Source organism: Pangasianodon hypophthalmus, chromosome 12, assembly GCF_027358585.1.
Source record: "Pangasianodon hypophthalmus isolate fPanHyp1 chromosome 12, fPanHyp1.pri, whole genome shotgun sequence".
In the NCBI taxonomy this organism is placed as follows: domain Eukaryota; kingdom Metazoa; phylum Chordata; class Actinopteri; order Siluriformes; family Pangasiidae; genus Pangasianodon; species Pangasianodon hypophthalmus.
Genome location: NC_069721.1, coordinates 23,264,296 through 23,283,631, shown reverse-complemented (window position 1 = coordinate 23,283,631; position 19,336 = coordinate 23,264,296). Strand labels below are relative to the sequence as shown.

Genomic DNA, 19,336 nt, shown 5'->3' with positions numbered 1-19,336 from the left:
AGAACAAGCGCATTACTATAAGCCTGTCATTTATGTTTCTTTAAGAGATTTGCTCTTTAATCTACACCTTCTGATTTGAGAATTTAACCTCGCACCTTCTGAGCAATTACATTCAAGAATTCAACAACGCTGTGGTATAAAAACAATTATTCCAGCTTGAAGATGAGTGAAGGATGACAAATTTTCAACAATGATTCCTGGAAAGTTTTAAAAATATACCATCTAGCTAAATATCATGACTAGAAAACATTAATGAGTAAGTCATTTCATCTAAAAAATTTTTTTGAAAAATTATATATGATTAGAGTTAATGGTAAAAATTGATTTTCCTTTTCATAAGCAGCAATTTTCAATCTCTGAGATTTAAGTGATATGAAAGCATAGTGTAGCACTACTGCTAATGTTCACTCTGTCTGTGGCAGCAAGGAAATTAAATTTAAATTAAATTCATCGAATTAGATTCTGAGTGCAGTTTTACAGGAAACCTGTTCAAGGAAGTTCCACAAAGATGATAAAGAGATTCATAGTGACACTTTCACCATTTTGTTTGAAAACTGACAGCTAAGTTAAACACGGACCACCTCCGAGTTTATAAAGCCCACCCACGTACAACACGTGCACACACACACACACACTCACACACACCATGTGTCTGAGTTCACTGGAATAGGCAAACAAGCATCAATCACCTCTCAAAGGTCGTCCACCGATCAGACATGGACTAACAGGACGACCTACAACTGTCAATAACCGGCTGTTTCAAAATCTGTGTCAATAAAATACTCACTCACATTTCATTTACGTGTGGTTTATGTGAGTAACGTGATCACATGTGCAAGAAACATGACAGTTCTTTTTATGAAATGTGACATCATGTAAATAATAAGCTGTGATCACATGTGAAAAAGAATTACTAATGTTAGGAAAAAATTTAAACCACATGCCTGATGTGTGAAACATTAAAACATGAAAATAAATTATTTGTGTGAAATAAAAAAAAAAAAAAAAATAGTATAAAATAGTAAAATCATATAAAATAGTAACATGTGCCCTAGGAGTGAAAATGACTCATGTATAAAATCCACATTTGAAACTAAATGAATCACATAAAAATAAACATGAAAATAAATGAATCATGTATAACAGCAATATGAAAATCAAATAGTCATGTAAGAAAATAGCATGAAAATAAATGAATCATGTAAGAAAATAACATGAAAATAAATAAATCCTGTAAAAAAAAAAGTACCGTGAAAATAAATGAATCATGAGAAAAATAACATGAGAGTAAATTAATAATATGAAAAAATCAAATATGAAAATAAATGAATGATGCGACAAAATCATATGAAAATAAATTAATCGTGGAAAAAATGCCACGGCACAATAAATGATTTATGTGAAAACTCATGTATACTACTTTTGAAAAATTGTATGAAACATAACATGAGAGGTGTCTAAAAACCTCATGTGTAAAGTTCATATGATTTTTCTGTAAGGGATTATCCATTTTTATAATTTTCTTTACTGTTGATGGAAAACTGACATACCAAATTATTATTTTATGGGATGTGTGCATTTTTTTCCCCATCCATCATATAATGAGCATTATTTTTAGAAGAACTGTACAAATTAGCAGTAAAAAAAAAAAGTCATCATTCACACCCTCAGCTATAGAGTAATGATGGATATGAGCACACTGGATTTTTATTAGATACGGCTATTTATTAGGTTTCTTAAGGACACATTATTTCATCCGTGACCTCGCGCATTAACTCGACCAATCCCACTAAAAACAAACAGCTCGTGATCGATACGTGATGCAAACACGTCTGCAGTCTGATCTCTCAGAGCTGCTCTGCAGTGCCAAAGTCAGCCAGATGTAAGACCGCCCCAAAACCTCTGACATTTCACAGTCTGTGAAATTAATAATCATTCACGGCAGTTCCAAACTCCTTTTCAGTCCAGGATTGTTTTGCTGTCCAGCTCTGGGTCAGCTGAAGAATGGACTATCTGAGGAAAGCGAGTGTGTTGCTCGTGTTGTTCATGAACAGCAACTGGCTTTGCTCGGTTTCAGCAATAAAGGTCAGTAGGAAATTTCCCCAAAATGCTCTTTTACAAGGATACTTTTTCTTGCTAGTGTGTGTGGTGTGTGTGTGTGTGTGTGTGTGTGTGTGTGTGTGTGTGAATAAAATTAAAAGTAAATGGTACAGTTTAGGATCAGTGTCAATTTTGAAATTGAAAGAAGTAAACACAACTTCTGTAGCAAACTATTTTTAAAATAACATTTTCTGCAAATATTAATGCACAGTCACGTTACAGTTGAAAATAAACAATGCCATAGTAATTATGACATGAGCAAAAGTTTGGACACCCCAATAAGTCAGTAATGCCCCTTTGGCTGATATCAGTGCTCGTCAACACTTTTGCATTCAGCTAGGAATCTTTCTGTTCTTTTTTTTTAAAGCTGTATTCGTATAACCGATGAGCCGTGTATAGATTTAGCAACTGCAATCCAGTACTGATCAGAAATTCCAGATTTAACCCTTTTATGCATACATAATTTTAAAACATATCCAGCTTCTTCTTTAGATGCTTTTTTTATAACTTAACATTACGTATCATTTGAATTTGTAGGAGCATCGTGAGTAAAAAATGGATCAAACATAATACCTGAAAGTTAAAAAAAAAAAAAAGTTTCAGTGTATTTATTTAAAAAATATGCAACATGTAGTGAAGTTTTCTTGACATATACTAAATTTATTTAAATATTTGCAGTTTAGGAATGTTGAAAATTCAGCAGCTGAATTAGGTACCCTATTTTTTTAGTACAAACTTTGTTATAGATTTTTATTTTCTGACTTCTACATTACTGATTCAATACAAAAACATTTTAGATTCAAACATTAGTTTTCCAGCACAAAATGAAATGTTACAGAAATTGTTTTTATGTCAGTAAAGAAAGCAGCAGATTCCATAAGAGACACTTTTCAGATAAAAACATAATGAAGGCTGCTGGGTTTCGCTGCAGAAATAAGAAGCGAGTCGACAGTCAAAGTCTCCAGAAGAACTGTGGCTGCTTCTGCAAGATGCTCAGTAACACTTCCAGCTCATTTCCTTATAAAACTGCACACACTGCAGATACTGTTTTATTTTAAAAAGCGAAGGATCGTCACACCAAATATTGACTTTGTTTCATTTATTACTGTTTTACTGTTAAATATTTTTTAAATGTAGAAATATTTAATTTTATTATTTTTGAAGGCATCTTTGCTCTACAGCATTTCTTTGCATGTGCCTAAGACTTTTGCACAGACCTATATATATATATATATATATATATATATATATATATATATATATATATATATATATATATATAGAGAGAGAGAGAGAGAGAGAGAGAGAGAGAGATAGATATAGATATAGATATAGATATATTTTCAGTACCTTCTGAACTCGAGACATTTTAATTTATTCTTGTACAAATTTTTAACTAAACTTTTAGTGTTTCAACCAGTTTCCATTGGAAGTCACATAACTAGTTGAATGGAGTCCTTAAAGTGTCCAATTATATTAGATTACATTCAACTTTATTGTGATTGCACTGATTACTAAAGTACTAGTACAAGAAATGCAGTTTAGCATCTATCTAGATGCTTTCTGGAAGACCCCAGCATCATGAAGACCAAGAAGCTATCAAAACAAGTCCAGGACATAGTTCTGGAAAAGTTTTAATCAGGATTTGGTAATTAAAAAGAGCGATATTAAATCCATTATTTAAAAGTGGAAAGAATATAGCACAGCTGCAAGTCTAGAGGAGGATGTTCAGCAAAGGCAAGTGGTTCCCCGGTTCTCTGGTTCCTGGTTCAGTTCCAGTGCTTGAGTTATTGTCTGTGCGGAGTTTTGGATGTCCTTCCTGACTGGGTGCCTTCCCGCTTCCCGCAGTGTTCCTATTTATAGATGAATGAAAACTACGTCTTACTGTTATTGGGGCTGAAACTCATCCGGTTTGTCTAATATTATTTAATATGACTTCTCTTATTACCAAACATTGTAAAGAAAACATACTGTACTGAACAGAAGGTTGTGAGTTTGTATCCCAGTACTGCCAAGCCGTCTCTGTCAGATCCTCGAGCAAAGGCCCTTAAACCTCAACTGCTCAGTGTAATTATAAGTCACTTTGGATAAAAAGTATCTGCCAAATGACTAAATGTAAATGTAAATGCAATGGTGAGTTAAATGAATGCATTATTTAAAAAAAAAATTTGCATTGTTTATTGCAAATAAATATCATGAAAGTTTTCAATAATCTGCATTTCATTCAGTGCAACTGTTCCAGAGATTAACGAGTGTCCGTTAGTGGATTCCTCTAGAAATTTTTTTTAATTTAATTCTAATTTATGTCTCATGTTTAAGGTTTTCATGTGACTCACTCTCATACAGACTATACTATACATTCTTTAAAAATAAAACAGCTGATAGAATGTTGATGAGAATTTCACACAAGCTCACTAAAGAAAAAATAAATCTAAAAGTGGCCCTGTCAGGTCAACTCTGTTAGCGAACTCAGTTTCCCAGAACGCACCATGGCCTACAGACATGGCCAACCCTGACTACACTTCCCAGAACTCACAACCGCTGACACGTTCACAATCACCAGACTTCTGATTGCACTCACATGAGCCCAATCACCCAAACACTTAAAAGAGACTCTCACAGCACAAACATCATGAAGTTGTGCTCAGTTTGTGTGTTCATCTGAACTTACTAAACCTTTGTTTTTGTTTCTTAGTTTTTGTGTTTTGATTTCTACCCTGGGAATGCTGTTTGCTGATCACCTGACCATTGCCTGTTCTCTGACTTTGACCTTGTTTAATGATTTGGATTTTTCTGCCAGTCCCTTAATAAATAATCCTAACAGCACTTGCATCTATCTCAACCTACTCATTTCTGACAATCCCATAATTCCTGAATTCACCATAGTCACGTATGTCTGCACAGGGATGTGGAATTGTTCATATTGGTTGTTTACATACTTTTTTTTTTTTTTTACATAAAAGAGATTTCATAGCCATCTGTTGTAAAGACCAAGATACCAGAGGGTAGGAAAGATGCTTCAGAATACACCGAGTGTAAAGTCTGCATTAGCTCATGCACATGTGACTAACCGTGATTTCTTTTATGTAAGGTATCAGGAGGTGAGGTCATCAACCTTGGCCATAAATCAACAGCCTGGCAGCCTTTAATGCACATCAGTGCAAATCTCTCCACCATTTCCAGGTCAGTCTATAGGAACCTTTAGGGGTTAATTTGGGTTTTATGGAGGCGAGCGTTTTATCTCATTTCTCAGTCTTTTATTTCATTTATCATAATTTATGGATTTGTTTTGAATCTCTTTCTCTTAAGGCATTAATATGAAAGTACTGGGTTTTTCATTAAATTGGTGTGTAACTGAAATAAATAAGTGAGAAAATTGCAGTAACTCATCTCCAAATACATGCACGTACTAAAAAAATGGAAAAACTGTATTAGCTAGCTTGTGTATACACCAAGCTTAAGCTAGCTAGCTAGCTAAATTCGATAATTAGATAGGTAGAAAAACATACGTGTTATATAAGAAATAAAATAATCCACAGTGTGCCCTTATAGGTACTGTTGTTGATTATTTTCCTGTAACTGCACGTCTCAAAGTGTTTTAGTCCTCTTATACCACAGCAAATTTCCAATGATTACAATTTGTTTATTAATTACATAGCAACATGTCATATCGTGTTGTATCCATTTATACAGTATAGCTACATGTAATGATGTGAAACGTCCAAAAAAATAAGTTAGTCCTTGATCTTACAAACAGTTGTATCCTCAGCAGCCTCTCTCATTTTGACTCGTTAGAAGTTAGTATAACAAAACTGCATAGCGTAAACTCCTCTGTCCTGAATGTTACAGCTTTACCTCTGTTACAAAGCGCTGACACTGGAGACTCCTTCCATAAATGTCTCCTTATAGAAATGTCACCATATCAATGATTACACATGTTTTTAATACGTTAATGTGGAGAATCCACCGTACAAATGAGCTGCTGTTATAGAAAATTAAAGGGAATTCAACTGCACTGTGGTATAAAATCATTCAACAGAAGGTGTTCTTCTATGTCTGAACCTGCAGCATCACCTCCCACTTTGAGTTTCGCACCCTCGATCCGGAGGGCATCATCTTCTACGGAGACACCAAAGAGGGCCAGGACTGGTTTGTGCTTTCTCTGCATGATGGCATTCCTGAAGTGCAGATCGGGAAAGCAAATATCCTGGTCAGTGTGAAAGGAGGACCCAAACTGAATGATGGAGCATGGCACAAGGTACGAGTTTTCCTTAATGTCTACAACACCAGCACTGTCTAATAAATCATCTTACATCCTACTTATCTAAAGTTATTACTGGTAGAAATGAGCAGGAAATGGTTATAGAATGAATACTTGGTGTGGATGAAATGATGATATGTAAATCTTCAATTGATGAATTCTTAAAGGGTGTGTCAAAATTATTGGCGCTCACAGGAATTCTCACAGGGGAATAGTCTAAAATGAATCTTGCAGGAAGCAATTGTGTAAAATTAGCATGTAATTAACCCAAGAATTATAGTCAGGGGTCAAAACACCCAGACGGCGTTACGAGGAAAAGCTATACACAGAGCTATGAACAAAGCAAGAACAAAAGGCCTAGAAACACACAATGTTGTACCACTGACAAAAACACAGAGTACAAATAGGCAAACTAATCAAGAAGTAACACAAAACATCTGTACACCATTGGGGAAATAAGCAAAGGGGGTTGTGGGCGGAAACAGGACCAAAACAGAAATCAACACACACTTGAGTATGTGGCCCTTGTCGCCATGGGAACCATGATGTGAAGAGGGAATCTAACAGTAAAAAATTTGTGAGAAAAAGAAATAATTAATAGTTTAATAAGTTAATTAGTAACTTAATTTCAAATACATATACAAATGTTTTTGACATTTGTAAAATCGTCAATTGTTAAACTACAACTAAACTGCTTCTAAAATTAACAGTTTAACTATCAGAATGAAAATTAGGAAATGTAAAACAACTGGAGATGTGATTTTTCCGCCAGAAAAGTGAAGCTTTAGGATGGATGAGAGGTGGTGGAAAATAACCGATGTTTAACCCACAGGGTACGGTGTCAAGATGACAATTTAAAAACCTAAAACGTAACTAAAAAATATATATATATTTATATGAAAAAAAAGGCAGTAAACAAAATGGTTTCAGTCTGTGTGTCAGTCATTTGTTTTTTTTTTTTTTCCGAATGAAAATGGGATAACAAGGAAAGTTTTTATCCTATTTATGTTTTTTTCTTGGCGCACACACTAAAATAGCAAATTACTTCACTTTTTCATAAATCATTTAATTCTACTGCTTTTCTGTAGAATTTATATCCAGCTTATGTCAGAGTTTGTGAGGTGACGTTAGATATTTTATGTGACTTTACATGCAGATACAGTAAAAAGTAATATGACTTTCTTAATACTTTAGGAAGGTGGTGTTAGTCAAGACAAAACAATACATTTTTGTAGATTAAATAAATTAGATACAACAACCGAGATGGTAAATAAGGCTTCTCTTCTCTTCTCTGTTTCATGTAAAGACAGAGGGATATACTTCATATATATATATGTCATCTAACAGGTTCTGAGATCATACTAACATAAATCCTGCAGTATTTCTTTATAAAAGATTCCGTGTATGTTGTGTTATGAAGGTCTGAAGGTACCATTCAATTTTATCGACAAATATTAAGTATTTGCACAGAATTAACAGACATATCCAAGTTTACAAAATGGAAAATGGTAATAAATAACCATTTATATGTTGGTGTCGTGCAGCGCATGATGTTATGGGCCTGTTCTGTTTCCAAATGCTGAGGGATAAATGGACTATGTCAAGCTTCAAGAAACTGAAGAGGAACATCTTGCTGTCTCTGATGAGAAGTTAAAATTGAGTCTTACGTATTTAGATCGTCTAATCCAAATATGATGCAACATTTTCCCCTGGGCTCACAGAAAAAATGTTTCCCACACCACAGAACTGAGCCTTTAAAAATTTCCAGTGCAGTTCCCAATCGTGTGTGAAGCTGTGAGACGAGACAGATGATGAGCGCTCAGTGTGTACGCTCAGCTTGAGGTTTATTGGTCAAAATCCAAAAGTCATAGACAAACAGTCTGCAGCACGGATCAGTACACTGGGATTAATAATCATTCAAACAGTCAAGGCAAAGGTCAAAACCAGGAATCAGTATGAACTGTGGAAAAACATTCATTAAGAAAAGCTCAGAAACAATATAATTGCAGACATATATTCATGACATGAAAAAAATACACAAAATAAATGGAGAGGGGAAAAAGAAACAGGTGCAGGCAATCAGGGAAAACAAACTAATGACAAGATAGCCGTGGAGACAGACAACAAAAACAGACGATGCTTCCTAAAACTCGAATCCTTCCTGTGACCAAGAACTCGGTCAAAATCGAACATTTTTAAGGGAAGTACCAAGAAATCAAGGAATGAGGAGAGAGGACACACAGGAAGTAGATTTATTTTGGCGTGTGACATAAACCTATGCTATAAATTTTCCATTTCTGTCAACAAACAAATTACAATAAATGATACAATAATGAGATAAAGTATAGTAATAAAATGAATTATCTTAATAAAATAAACAATGGATACAAATAAGATCCTTGCAGGAAACTTGACAATGAGTCTAAAGCATGAACATGAGGCTAAAGCTTGAACATTTAAGCATGTGATGTAGCTACACCTTAAATAATGTTTTAATTAAGGATACTTTAGTGTGTAACTGTTCCTTATAGGTGGATCTGTTATACAGACCTTTTATAATGAAGTGACCAGGTTAGACCCAGTTTCACAAACCAAACAACATTTGTTTGTCGTCCAGCTCGCTACAAAAAAGTCAGCGCTAACCTAACATAAGGCTGTAGTACGCTAGGGTTCCAGATCCAACATTATTAACTAATGGTATCTATTAATGAACTGAAGAAATCCAGTGGTGGTGTTTGTTGTGGTCTGTGCTAACTAACTTGTTCCTCACCATTAGACAACAATGAAATCTACGTTCAAATTCCCTAGAGAGGTTGTAGTGGGTGTTTCTTGCGTCCTTTCTCCACTTCCTTGCAGGGAGGAGCTAAGTAGCGAAAAGGAGAAGCAAGGATAGGACACGAGGAGGTGCAATTATAAAGAATGAGAAGACCTAATGACTAAAACCAAACAGGAGGAGAGCCACAACATAAAGCCAGGAAGACGAAAAATGGCCAATACACACTTTATTTTTTTTGTTTGTTTACCCCAGAAAAAAACTACTTGTGTTAATTAAAGAGCTATAATGCAAGACCAAAATTATATCCCATTTTTTTTTTCCTGAGAATGAAAATACTGAATTTGACATTTCATTTGAAGGTGCCAAATTTTTTTTGTCTTTTTGCTAGAGTGCATTCTGTAAAATGTCTGCTGTGTGTTGCATTGTCAAAAACCATGTGCTATTTACATTTTAATATTTTTTAACTGATGTTTTTCCCTTTGTGTTGTCAGTTGGAGTTGCGCAGCGAGGGAAAGTACGTGATTGTGGAGATCAACAATAAGGTGGAGCTGGTGGTGGGAATGGAGTCGGATCAGACAGAGGACGTGCTGACGGGGAAGATACGCCTGGCGCTCGGAGGGATGCTGGTGGATCAGAAGAGGCTTCTGCATCCTGTCAGTCAGACCACTTAACATATTGCATTCTCTTCTATTCGTTAATATCATGTAAGTTTGCGCTTCTGTGAGCTCATCCCTTGCTCCTGCTCTCTCAGTTTAATCCTGAGATGGATGCGTGCATACGGGCGGGAAACTGGCTGAACCTGAGCACACACTGGGATGCAGAGCCGAGCTGGAATCCGTCGCCCTGCTTTCCGGAGATCAAGAAAGGCAGCTACTTTCCTGGAAGTGGATTAGCTCTGTTTAATACATCTGGTGAGTGTTTAATGTTGCTGTTTTTATTTATACAGCACCTTAAAGGCATTTAAAATACAGCTTAAAGTGATTAAAATTGTGACAAAAACAGAGAAAAAAAAAACAAGGCAGTCAAAATAAATAGTACATCTGAACTTCATTAAGTGTATCATATAGAAGCAATTTATTTTCAAAGTGAGATTTTTTAGATTTACATTTTTTAAATAATGTAAGACAAGTAAAACTGAGTATATTATATATAATAGTTTTTTCTTCTTGCCCAAGAAGACATTTAGTGGTGGGATTTTATATATATATATATATATATATATATATATATATATATATATATATACACACATATACAAAGGAATTTTTGGTTAGGTTCCGACAAGTTTAAAGTTTTTTCATTAGCATAATTTTACTATCATTTTATTTTTATCAAAGGTAATATTTCAAAAATTCTTATTTTGACTAATTTTGACCTGAGATTTAAATCTACATTTTGGAAGTTACTTAAGTCAAAATGAATTGTGAAACATTATTAAATATTATTATTATTAGTAGTAGTAGTAGTAGTATGTATATTTTACTTTTTATTTAAACATCTGAGATATCTGTGAAACTCACTTGGTTCCTTATAGCGCTTCTTGCAGATAAATATGAAGTTAAAATGAGAATTATATGAAATAATGAATCACAGTGTAAAGAGTTTGGAGGCAGTTATTAAAATAAAACGTGTAAGTTATTAAAAAATAATTAAACAGTAGGCCACATTTAGAAAGGGAGATGCAAATTTATACTGGTATAATTTAGAAACTTTCATGCTTTTCTGTTACACACTGTATTTTGAAAATGCTTTGACTCGTGGCTGTGTTAGAGAGTTGTGGTGTTAATATTAATAATAATTGCTCTCTGTATTGCCGCAGACCTTCCTGGAGTGGAGACAGAAGAGAGAGGGGTCACGATTGAGGTGTTTGGATCTTGGCATGGGACATTGCTGAGTCTTCAGACCCTCGATTTCCAGTACATTCTGCCCGGGGTTAAGGGAAAGGAGAGCAGGGTATGAGGCACTGAATGATAATCATATAACTTTTATAAAAAAAGTAAAGTAAATTAAAAGCTGGAGAGATACAGGAGACTCTTCATACCCAGGGACGAATTAGGCAGGAACCTAAGCAGGAACCTCCTCCCTGTAACTACACACTATAACTCATTCACTGTGTGTCCACAAAGACAATACACACTATGGCCAAAAGTATGTGAACACCTGACCATCACACCCATATGTGTTTCTTCTCCAAGCTGTTGCCACAAAGCTGGAAGCACCCAATTGTACAGAATGTCTTTGTATGCTGTAACATTACAATTTCCCTTCACTGGAACTAAGAGGCCCAAACCTGTTCCAGCATGACAATGCCCCTGTGCACAAAGCGAGCTCCATGAAGACATGGTGTGTGAAGGTTGGAGTGGAAGAACTTGAGTGTCCTGCACAGAGTCCTGACCTCAACCCCACTGAACACCTTTGGGATGAACTGGAACACCGACTGAACCCCAGACCTCCTCACCAACATCAGTGTCTGACCTCACTAATGCTCTTGTAGCTGAATGAACACAAATCCCCACAGCCATGCTCCAACATCTAGTGGAAAGCCTTCCCAGAAGAGTGGAGATTATTATAACAACAAAGGGGGAATAAATCTGAAACGGGATGTTCAACAAGCACATATGAGTGTGATGGTCAGGTGTCTACAAACTTTTGGTCATATAGTGTACAACCCCTAACACACGTTCACATTAAGCTGTATTCATCTGCGCTGTAAATTACTATGTTATTTATTTATTTCACTCACTTCTGTTTTATTGCTGCACTTATTTGACTTAAACTTGATCTCTAGATCACTTTGCGTATAACTTATTTATTACTTATTGTCTGTCTGTCTTTGATACTATAATTAAACATTGTGCCATATGCAAATTTGGCATTCATAATGTATTGCACATTGTTATAAAGTAATGCAAATTAAGCCTTTTTTCATAATTATCTATAAATATCTGTCTGTCTTTATAGAAAGTCTTATCATTTCATACCTTATTAAAAGATTCACAGTAGATTGAATAAGTTGTGCTTCAGTAGGAGCTGCATTACTGAATGACTGCATGAGGAAAGAATAAAACTGATTTGTTGTATTCCAGGCTCTCATTGTGGAGCTGAAGGAAGAACCCGATTCGAGCAACACTGCTGACTCCACCAAGCTGACTCTGACGTTACTGAAACATTCCCTGTTGTTAAATGGTGAGACAGAGCTGGAGAACGAAAGCATTGACTTCCTCTCGAGGTGGACAGAGGGGATGAGCTTAGCTTTCGGAGGAGTGCCAGGTAGAGCTACTGGTCAAATCATCACATTTTTACAGGAATTTACATTTATATAATATACCAGTGACATTTAATCCTAAGGTTTCTGTAGTCCCTTGCTTTTCTGTCAACTCCAGAATTATTTACACCCTTCATTAAAATGAATTATTTCTAATTAAATAATTTTTCTGGTCTCTGAGATACATGAAGTAATTTTGGGGTTAAATCAATTCATCAAATGTATCAAAAAATACATTGTATAAAACTAAAATATATAATTTTATGTATATAACTTTTTGTATATAACTAAAAATATATAATATAAATACATTATTTATTTTAGTGTATAAAACTGACATTACACAGAATCATTAATATCTTCCAATCGAATACTGTGGAAAAAAATAACAAAAATAATTCTCAAAAGAACCCCTTTTTAAGATAGTAAATCATATGGAAAATTATTGGCACCCCAAAGAATATTTTAAATAAGAAATTGTTATATTAAAAAAACACACACAAAATACAGAAACCAGTTAATGATCCTTCCGCAGGTTCACCTACGGAAACCTTGTTACGACTTTTACTTCCTCTAGATAGTCAAGTTTGATCGACTTCTCGGTGCTCTGACCTAAACTGACTTGTTTAGGTTGTTGACCTAAACTAGTCAGTTTAATGTACAAATATTAAAAGTGGGGGTGCCAATAATTTTGAAACCAGTATTCTGCATTGAAAAAAATGCTTTAATTAAGATGAAAATGTTAAAACCATAAAATCAAATCTATACAGCTTACCCTGATGTTTCAGATCAGAAATGTCCCCTATTGTATGTGCTAAACTTTTTATATTTTATTTTTTGCTCATTTTCATGAAGTGATTATTTTGGAAGCATAGTGATTAATAATACAAGATAAATGATACTAATACTATAATATAATACCCTATACTCTTTAGTATATCTAAAAATATAGCTCCAAAATGTCTTTAAATGAACTCTACTCTTTATGTGCTTGTGGGTGTTTTGTATTATTTGACACTTGTAAACACTTTTGCAGGTGAGGCTGAGGACTCGACAAACACACACCACCTCCAGGGCTGTTTGGAAAAGATTCTCATTCAGGGACAAGACATCGATCTCGACCGGGCTTTCTTCAAGCACACGTCTATCTCATCACACAGCTGTCCCACAAAAGCAGTGAATGAACTCACAGAGAGTTAGTATATAGCTGTTAGGTTTTTTTTTTTAATCACAGAAAGGGGTGTGGTCACAATTCCACCAACCAGCTTCCACCAAACAAACAAGCTCATTTAAATCCTCCTTACAGTTTGACCAAATCCTTTCAGTATTACATAATTACAGTAGATGGCGCCACCCGAGTGTCATGTTGTCCCACATTTGCCACCCCTGGACCTGTGATTTACAGCTCAGTTCACAATTCAGTTCTTCAGATTATTTGTATTAGATACATTTCATCTGGCAATGAAGAAATTACACTTATAACTAACAATAACTAACAGTAATAGTCATGTTATAATATCATTTGATATATTTATCCTGATAAAGGAAAACATTCTGAGAAACTCTCGACAAGTCCCAGGAAGTTCACCTGCCTTGTTGTTTTGTGCTTTCTTTCCTTTGTGTTCATATTGTATTCAATTCAATTCAGTTCAGTTTTATTTGTATAGCGCTTTTAAAAATGGACATTGTCACAAAGCAGCTTTACAGAGATACATAAACTCAGGATATAAAATTTTTAATTTATTCCTAATGAGCAAGCCAGAGGTGATGGTGGTGAGGAAAAACTCCCTGAGATGATATGAGGAAGAAACTTTGAGAGGAACCAGACTCCAAAGGGAACCCATCCTCATCTGGGTGACACCCGATAGTGCGATTATAAATAATTCCCTTCTATAACTGTGTACTATGTGTCAAAAAGTGCAATTGTGTAGCCAGGAACTTCGTTATAGTTTTCACATGAAGTCTATTTTGTTGAAGTTATCAACTGTTCATTGATGGAGACAATGATGGAGTGCAAAAAGAGAAACACAGATTATTGGGTATGCTTATTGTCATGTAATGGTTAAGGATAATATACATTGTGTGCAGAGTGCAAGCAGGGACTCTGGCAAGACTAGCTATGACAGTATAACTAAAAGGGAGAGCCAGAAGGTAACACAGACATGAGGAGACCCTGGGACATAAAGTGGCCAGCCACTCAACCATCAACAAACCTGAGTGAATGCGTGAGAGTGGGGGGGGCGACAGCATCCAAACATCCCAGTTCACCAAAACACTCTATACCTATGAACCCTCTAGATCAGCTCCTTTACTTAAGTATATATTTGTTTTCAGCCTAGACTTAGCTTAAACACTGAGACTGTGTCTGAGTCCCGAACACTAATTGGAAGGCTTTTCCAAGACCGTGGGGCTTTGAAAGAGAAAGTTCTGCCCCCCTCTGTAGCCTTCACCATTCGAGGTACCAACAAATAGCCTGCACCTTTTATCGAAGTAGGCATGGCAGATCATAAAAGACAAGACGTTTGCTTTATAGGTAAATAGTAGTATTTTATAATCAATGTGAAATTTGATTGGGAGCCAGTGCAGTGTGGATAAGATAGGGGTGATGTGGTCATATCTTCTGGTTCTAGTAAGGACTCTCGCTGATGCATTCTGGACTAACTGGAGCTTGTTTAAGCATCTACTGGAACATCCAGACAGCAGACAGCAAGGCATTACAATAATCCAACCTAGAGGTAACAAAAGCATGAACTAGTTTTTCTGCATCATATTTTTTAACTTAGCAATATTTCTGAGATGAAAGAAGGCTGTCCTAATAATATTATCTACATGAGCTTCAAATGAAAGACTGTAGGCAATAATCACACCAAGGTCTTTTACTGCTGCACACGATGAAACGGAATGGCCATCCAGAGTTACTGTGTAATCAGAAAGCTTACTTCTAGCTGCATGTGGTCCTAGTACAAGTACTTCTGTCTTGACAGAATTAAGTAGAAGGAAATTAATAAGCATCCAGTTTCTAATGTCTTTTACACATTCCTCAACTTGTAAGCTGGTGTCTCTCATCTGGCTTTGCTGAAACATACAACTGTTTGTCATCAGCATAACAGTAGAAGCCAATACCATGCTTGTGAATAATTTTGCCCAGAGGTAGCATATATAAAGAGAAGAGCAGAGGGGCCTAAAATAGAACCTTGCAGAACACCAAACTTTACCTTAATATGCATAGAGAAGTCACCATTTACGTCTACAAACTGATAACGATCAGTGAGATAAGACCTGAGCCAGGAGAGGGCCTTTCCTTTAATGCCTACAACATTTTCTAGTCTATCGAGGAGAATAGCATGATCAATGGTATCAAAAGCTGCACTAAGATCAAGCAGCACAAGCAAGGAGACACAACCCTGATCAGAGGCCAGTAGTAGGTCATTTACCACTTTAACCAATGCTGTCTCTGTGCTATGATGAGGCCTAAATCCTGAATGATACATTTCATGAATGTTATTGCTACGTAGTTATGAGCGTAGCTGCTGTGCTACAACCTTTTCTAGGATCTTGGAGATAAAGGGGAGGTTTGATATTGGTCTATAGTTAGACAGCTGACCGGGGTTGAGGTCAGGTTTTTTTTACTCAGGAATTTGATAACTGCTAATTTAAAGGATTTAGGTACATAGTCAGTGCTACAGGAAGGATTGATTATTTTTAGAAGAGGTTTGATTGCTTCTGGAAGTATCTGTTTGAAGAAACATGTAGGTTAGGGATCTAGTACACAAGTTCATGATTTTGATGAGGAAATTATTGAAATTAGTTTTATCTCTAGAAGGGGAGCAAAACATTCTAATCTCTGATCAGCTATAGTTATATTGTTATCTACAGGGTTAGTTATCAAATTGTCTAGTTCTAAATTTATAGTCTGAATTTTTTGCCTGATATTTTCAATTTTGTCATTGAAAAATTCATGAAGTCATCGCTACTGCATATTGATGATATGCATGTTTCTGTGGTGGTCTTATTCCTAGTTAATTTTGCTACAGTATTAAATAAGAATCTAGGATTATTTCTATTATCTTCAATTAGGGTAGAGAGATACATTGATCTAGCAGCACTATGAGATTTTCTATAGCTCTGGAGGCTCTCCTTCCATGCTATTTGAAATACTACCAATTTAGTTTGATGCCATTTACGTCCTAATTTTTGAGTGGTCTGTTTTAAGGTGTGTGTTTGATCATTATACCAGGGTGCTAGCTTTTTCTCTCTAATTATTTTTCTTTTAAGTGGAGCTACCTTATCTTGCGTGTAGCGGAACGTTGACTCTAAGCATTCAACTGCCTGATCAAGGTCTTTGGGATCAGAAGGTGAGCCTAGTCATAGTTGATACCTCTGGGAGATTATTGATAAAACTCTGTGCAGTAGCTGACGTGAATGTACTTTTGACGTGGTAGCGTGGACACAGCCACTGTTATCAGAGGGTCTTGCGGATTATCAAAAGGAGTCTCCAACAATTAATGCTTTGAGATGAAATCCGCAAATTCACAGAGGAATTCAGAATATGGCCCTGGGGGTCTGTAAATAATAATTAGCAGAACTGACAGGGTAGACTTATTTTTTGTGGCTACATATGTTATGTTATTATAAGGAGCTTCAAACGTGTTGAATTTATGTCCAGGTTTTTATGTGACACCTAGACTGTCATTATAAATAACTGCGACACCTCCTCCTCTGCCAGTTAGACGAGACCGTGTCCAGGAGGACTAGCTTCATTTAATGCCACATACTCTAATGTGATCTAATATTTAACAGTCCTAACTTCAGATCAATGGTGCTGGCTGTGCAGTCAGTATGAACTAATTTTATGTTAATTAGGTTACTAAAAAAACTTTCTATATTATAACTTTCTACAGTATTTCTACATTTTTGTTTAGCTCAGGGAACAGACACAGTCTCAATATGGTGGAACCTGGGTGATGACTCAGTGCAGCTAGCAGACGGTCAGTTTAGCCTGCTTGTCTGCTCCCTGGCCTTGGCCCTGGATTGACACTAATTAACTAGGCCTGTTCTGAGACTATGTGCTATGCTGCAAGAAATGAGAGCAATACCTTCCCGAGTGGAATGGATACCGTCCCACCCTAACAGGCCAGCCTTGCCTTCAAAACTGCTCCAATTATCTATAAAGCCCACATTGTTTTTGGAGCACCACCTGGACATCCAGCAGTTCAGCGACCATAACCTGCTGTAAGCTACATCAGTTCATGGAAGGTCAAAAGATAATTAATGAGAGTTTTCTAACAAAATATAATTAAACATGCCACTTTAACGCAGCTTGTGTAAAGGTTTTTGTGTTACAAATTTACGATCTATGTATATGAAATTTGGCCAATAGTATCACAAGATCTATATTATGGTATTGTTAGATTTTGTACCTAAAAATAATTTTAAAAATCATTAATCTTAGCATCTTTGAAAACAATAGATGAACAATAATAAGTAGGGCTGTCGTCAAGAACACCACTGTCGAGTCCAAGGCAAGTCGAAGACCAGGACTACCTGAGATCGAGTTAAGACAGAGTCTTAAGGGGGTCGAATCCAAATGAAATCGAGACTGAGTCAAGATCAGGAGCATCAAACTGCTGTTACGTGTTTTAAACTGAACTACTAACTGTAATGGTTTATCAAATATTTCTTCCACGTATTTTCACTGTTTTTAAATCAGACATCCATATATACATCTTTATCAAGCTGTTTTGAGCATAAACTGATCGATCATTGACATCTGGTTGAGATGTTTGGTGGTAGGAGTGGTTTCTTCCTCCAGACTAGCAATATTTCCGAATAACGTCACTGTGTGGAATTGAGCCCAAAGCATTACAGTCGACTCTCGAATCTCAAATGCCTGGAATCGAGTCAAAAAGTATTGAATCTTTTTAGAATCCAGTCCCAGTCCTTTTTAGTCCTTTACTCTTTTTTTATTTTGTTAAAAAAAACAGTTGATTTCTCTTTAGGATGCTTAATCTAAAAGGGAATAGGGGAAAAAGAAATAAACAGATTGTAATTAATAATGCAAGCAAGAATTTGTGTAATCTAGTGCCATCTAGTGGAAATAGTGTGCACAGAACCATTTTAACAAATAAAAGGCACTGCATGCTAGTATGATTATTTATATTATATTACCTGCTCATACAAAGTATTTTAATTTCATTTGAATGGGATTAAAAATATGATTTTATAGAGTTTTTAACAGGTTTTTTGTTTTTTAATATCACCTTCTTTTAAAACAAATCACAAAAGACAATCATACAGCCTAGATCATACAAAAATCCCCAAAATGGTACAAAGTAACATAGTCTTTCTTAAAGTCAGCTACAGAATTATTGGCACCCTTAAAGAAAATAAGCAAATATTATCATATAAGACAAATACACATGTTTTCAGAAAACACGCTTCTCTCAATTTCAACATTAACAAATTATGATCACAATTTCTGTTCTAAACACTCTTAGTTTAGTAAGGGTGCTAAACTTTCATTTTCTTGTCACTGGGATGAGATTTGTACCTTTAGTATGTATCTTTTATCTAGAAAGGTGCATATAGTGTACATTTAAAGCTTTACGCTTCACTAAAGCTTTACAGTACAATATATCTTTGTTTCAAGGTGAAAGATACATACTAAAGGTACAAAAGGTGTATGTGACAAGGAAAGGTACATTTTGCAGAGAAAAAAAAAAAACCACAGAAAAAACAATTGTACATCAGATTTATGCACCTTCTCTTAATGATGAGTCGTTTGTGAACGATTCGGCTTTTTAAAATGAGTCGACTCACAAGTACAATACGAGTCCTATTTCTTTCATTGTACATAAATGCTTCCATGGAAACCTCATTTCAGCACCTGAGCTGTTCGTTTACTGTGATTTCATTCCTCTTCAGTAAGCGCTTT

General features: G+C 35.6%; 1 protein-coding gene across 1 annotated transcript; it reads left to right on the top strand.

The window, feature by feature from the left end:
* The first annotated feature begins 1,872 nt into the window (after nt 1-1,872).
* On the top strand, nt 1,873-13,989 carry shbg (sex hormone-binding globulin). The gene is made up of 8 exons (XM_026914773.3): nt 1,873-2,085; nt 5,192-5,283; nt 6,169-6,358; nt 9,629-9,790; nt 9,889-10,048; nt 10,957-11,090; nt 12,224-12,407; nt 13,439-13,989. Exons 1-8 carry the CDS (start codon nt 2,005-2,007, stop codon nt 13,600-13,602), a joined length of 1,167 nt encoding a protein of 388 aa, XP_026770574.3. The 5' UTR covers nt 1,873-2,004; the 3' UTR covers nt 13,603-13,989.
* Nucleotides 13,990-19,336: the final 5,347 nt, after the last annotated feature.

What these genes read in the sequence shown, in the direction of transcription:
- shbg (XM_026914773.3), top strand. Translation starts at nt 2,005, where the DNA reads ATGGACTATCTGAGGAAAGCGAGTGTGTTGCTCGTGTTGTTCATGAAC. An exon ending in AGAAGAGGCTTCTGCATCCT is followed by an intron (nt 9,791 to 9,888) that starts GTCAGTCAGACC and finishes CTGCTCTCTCAG; the next exon opens with TTTAATCCTGAGATGGATGC. An exon ending in AGCTTTCGGAGGAGTGCCAG is followed by an intron (nt 12,408 to 13,438) that starts GTAGAGCTACTG and finishes ACACTTTTGCAG; the next exon opens with GTGAGGCTGAGGACTCGACA.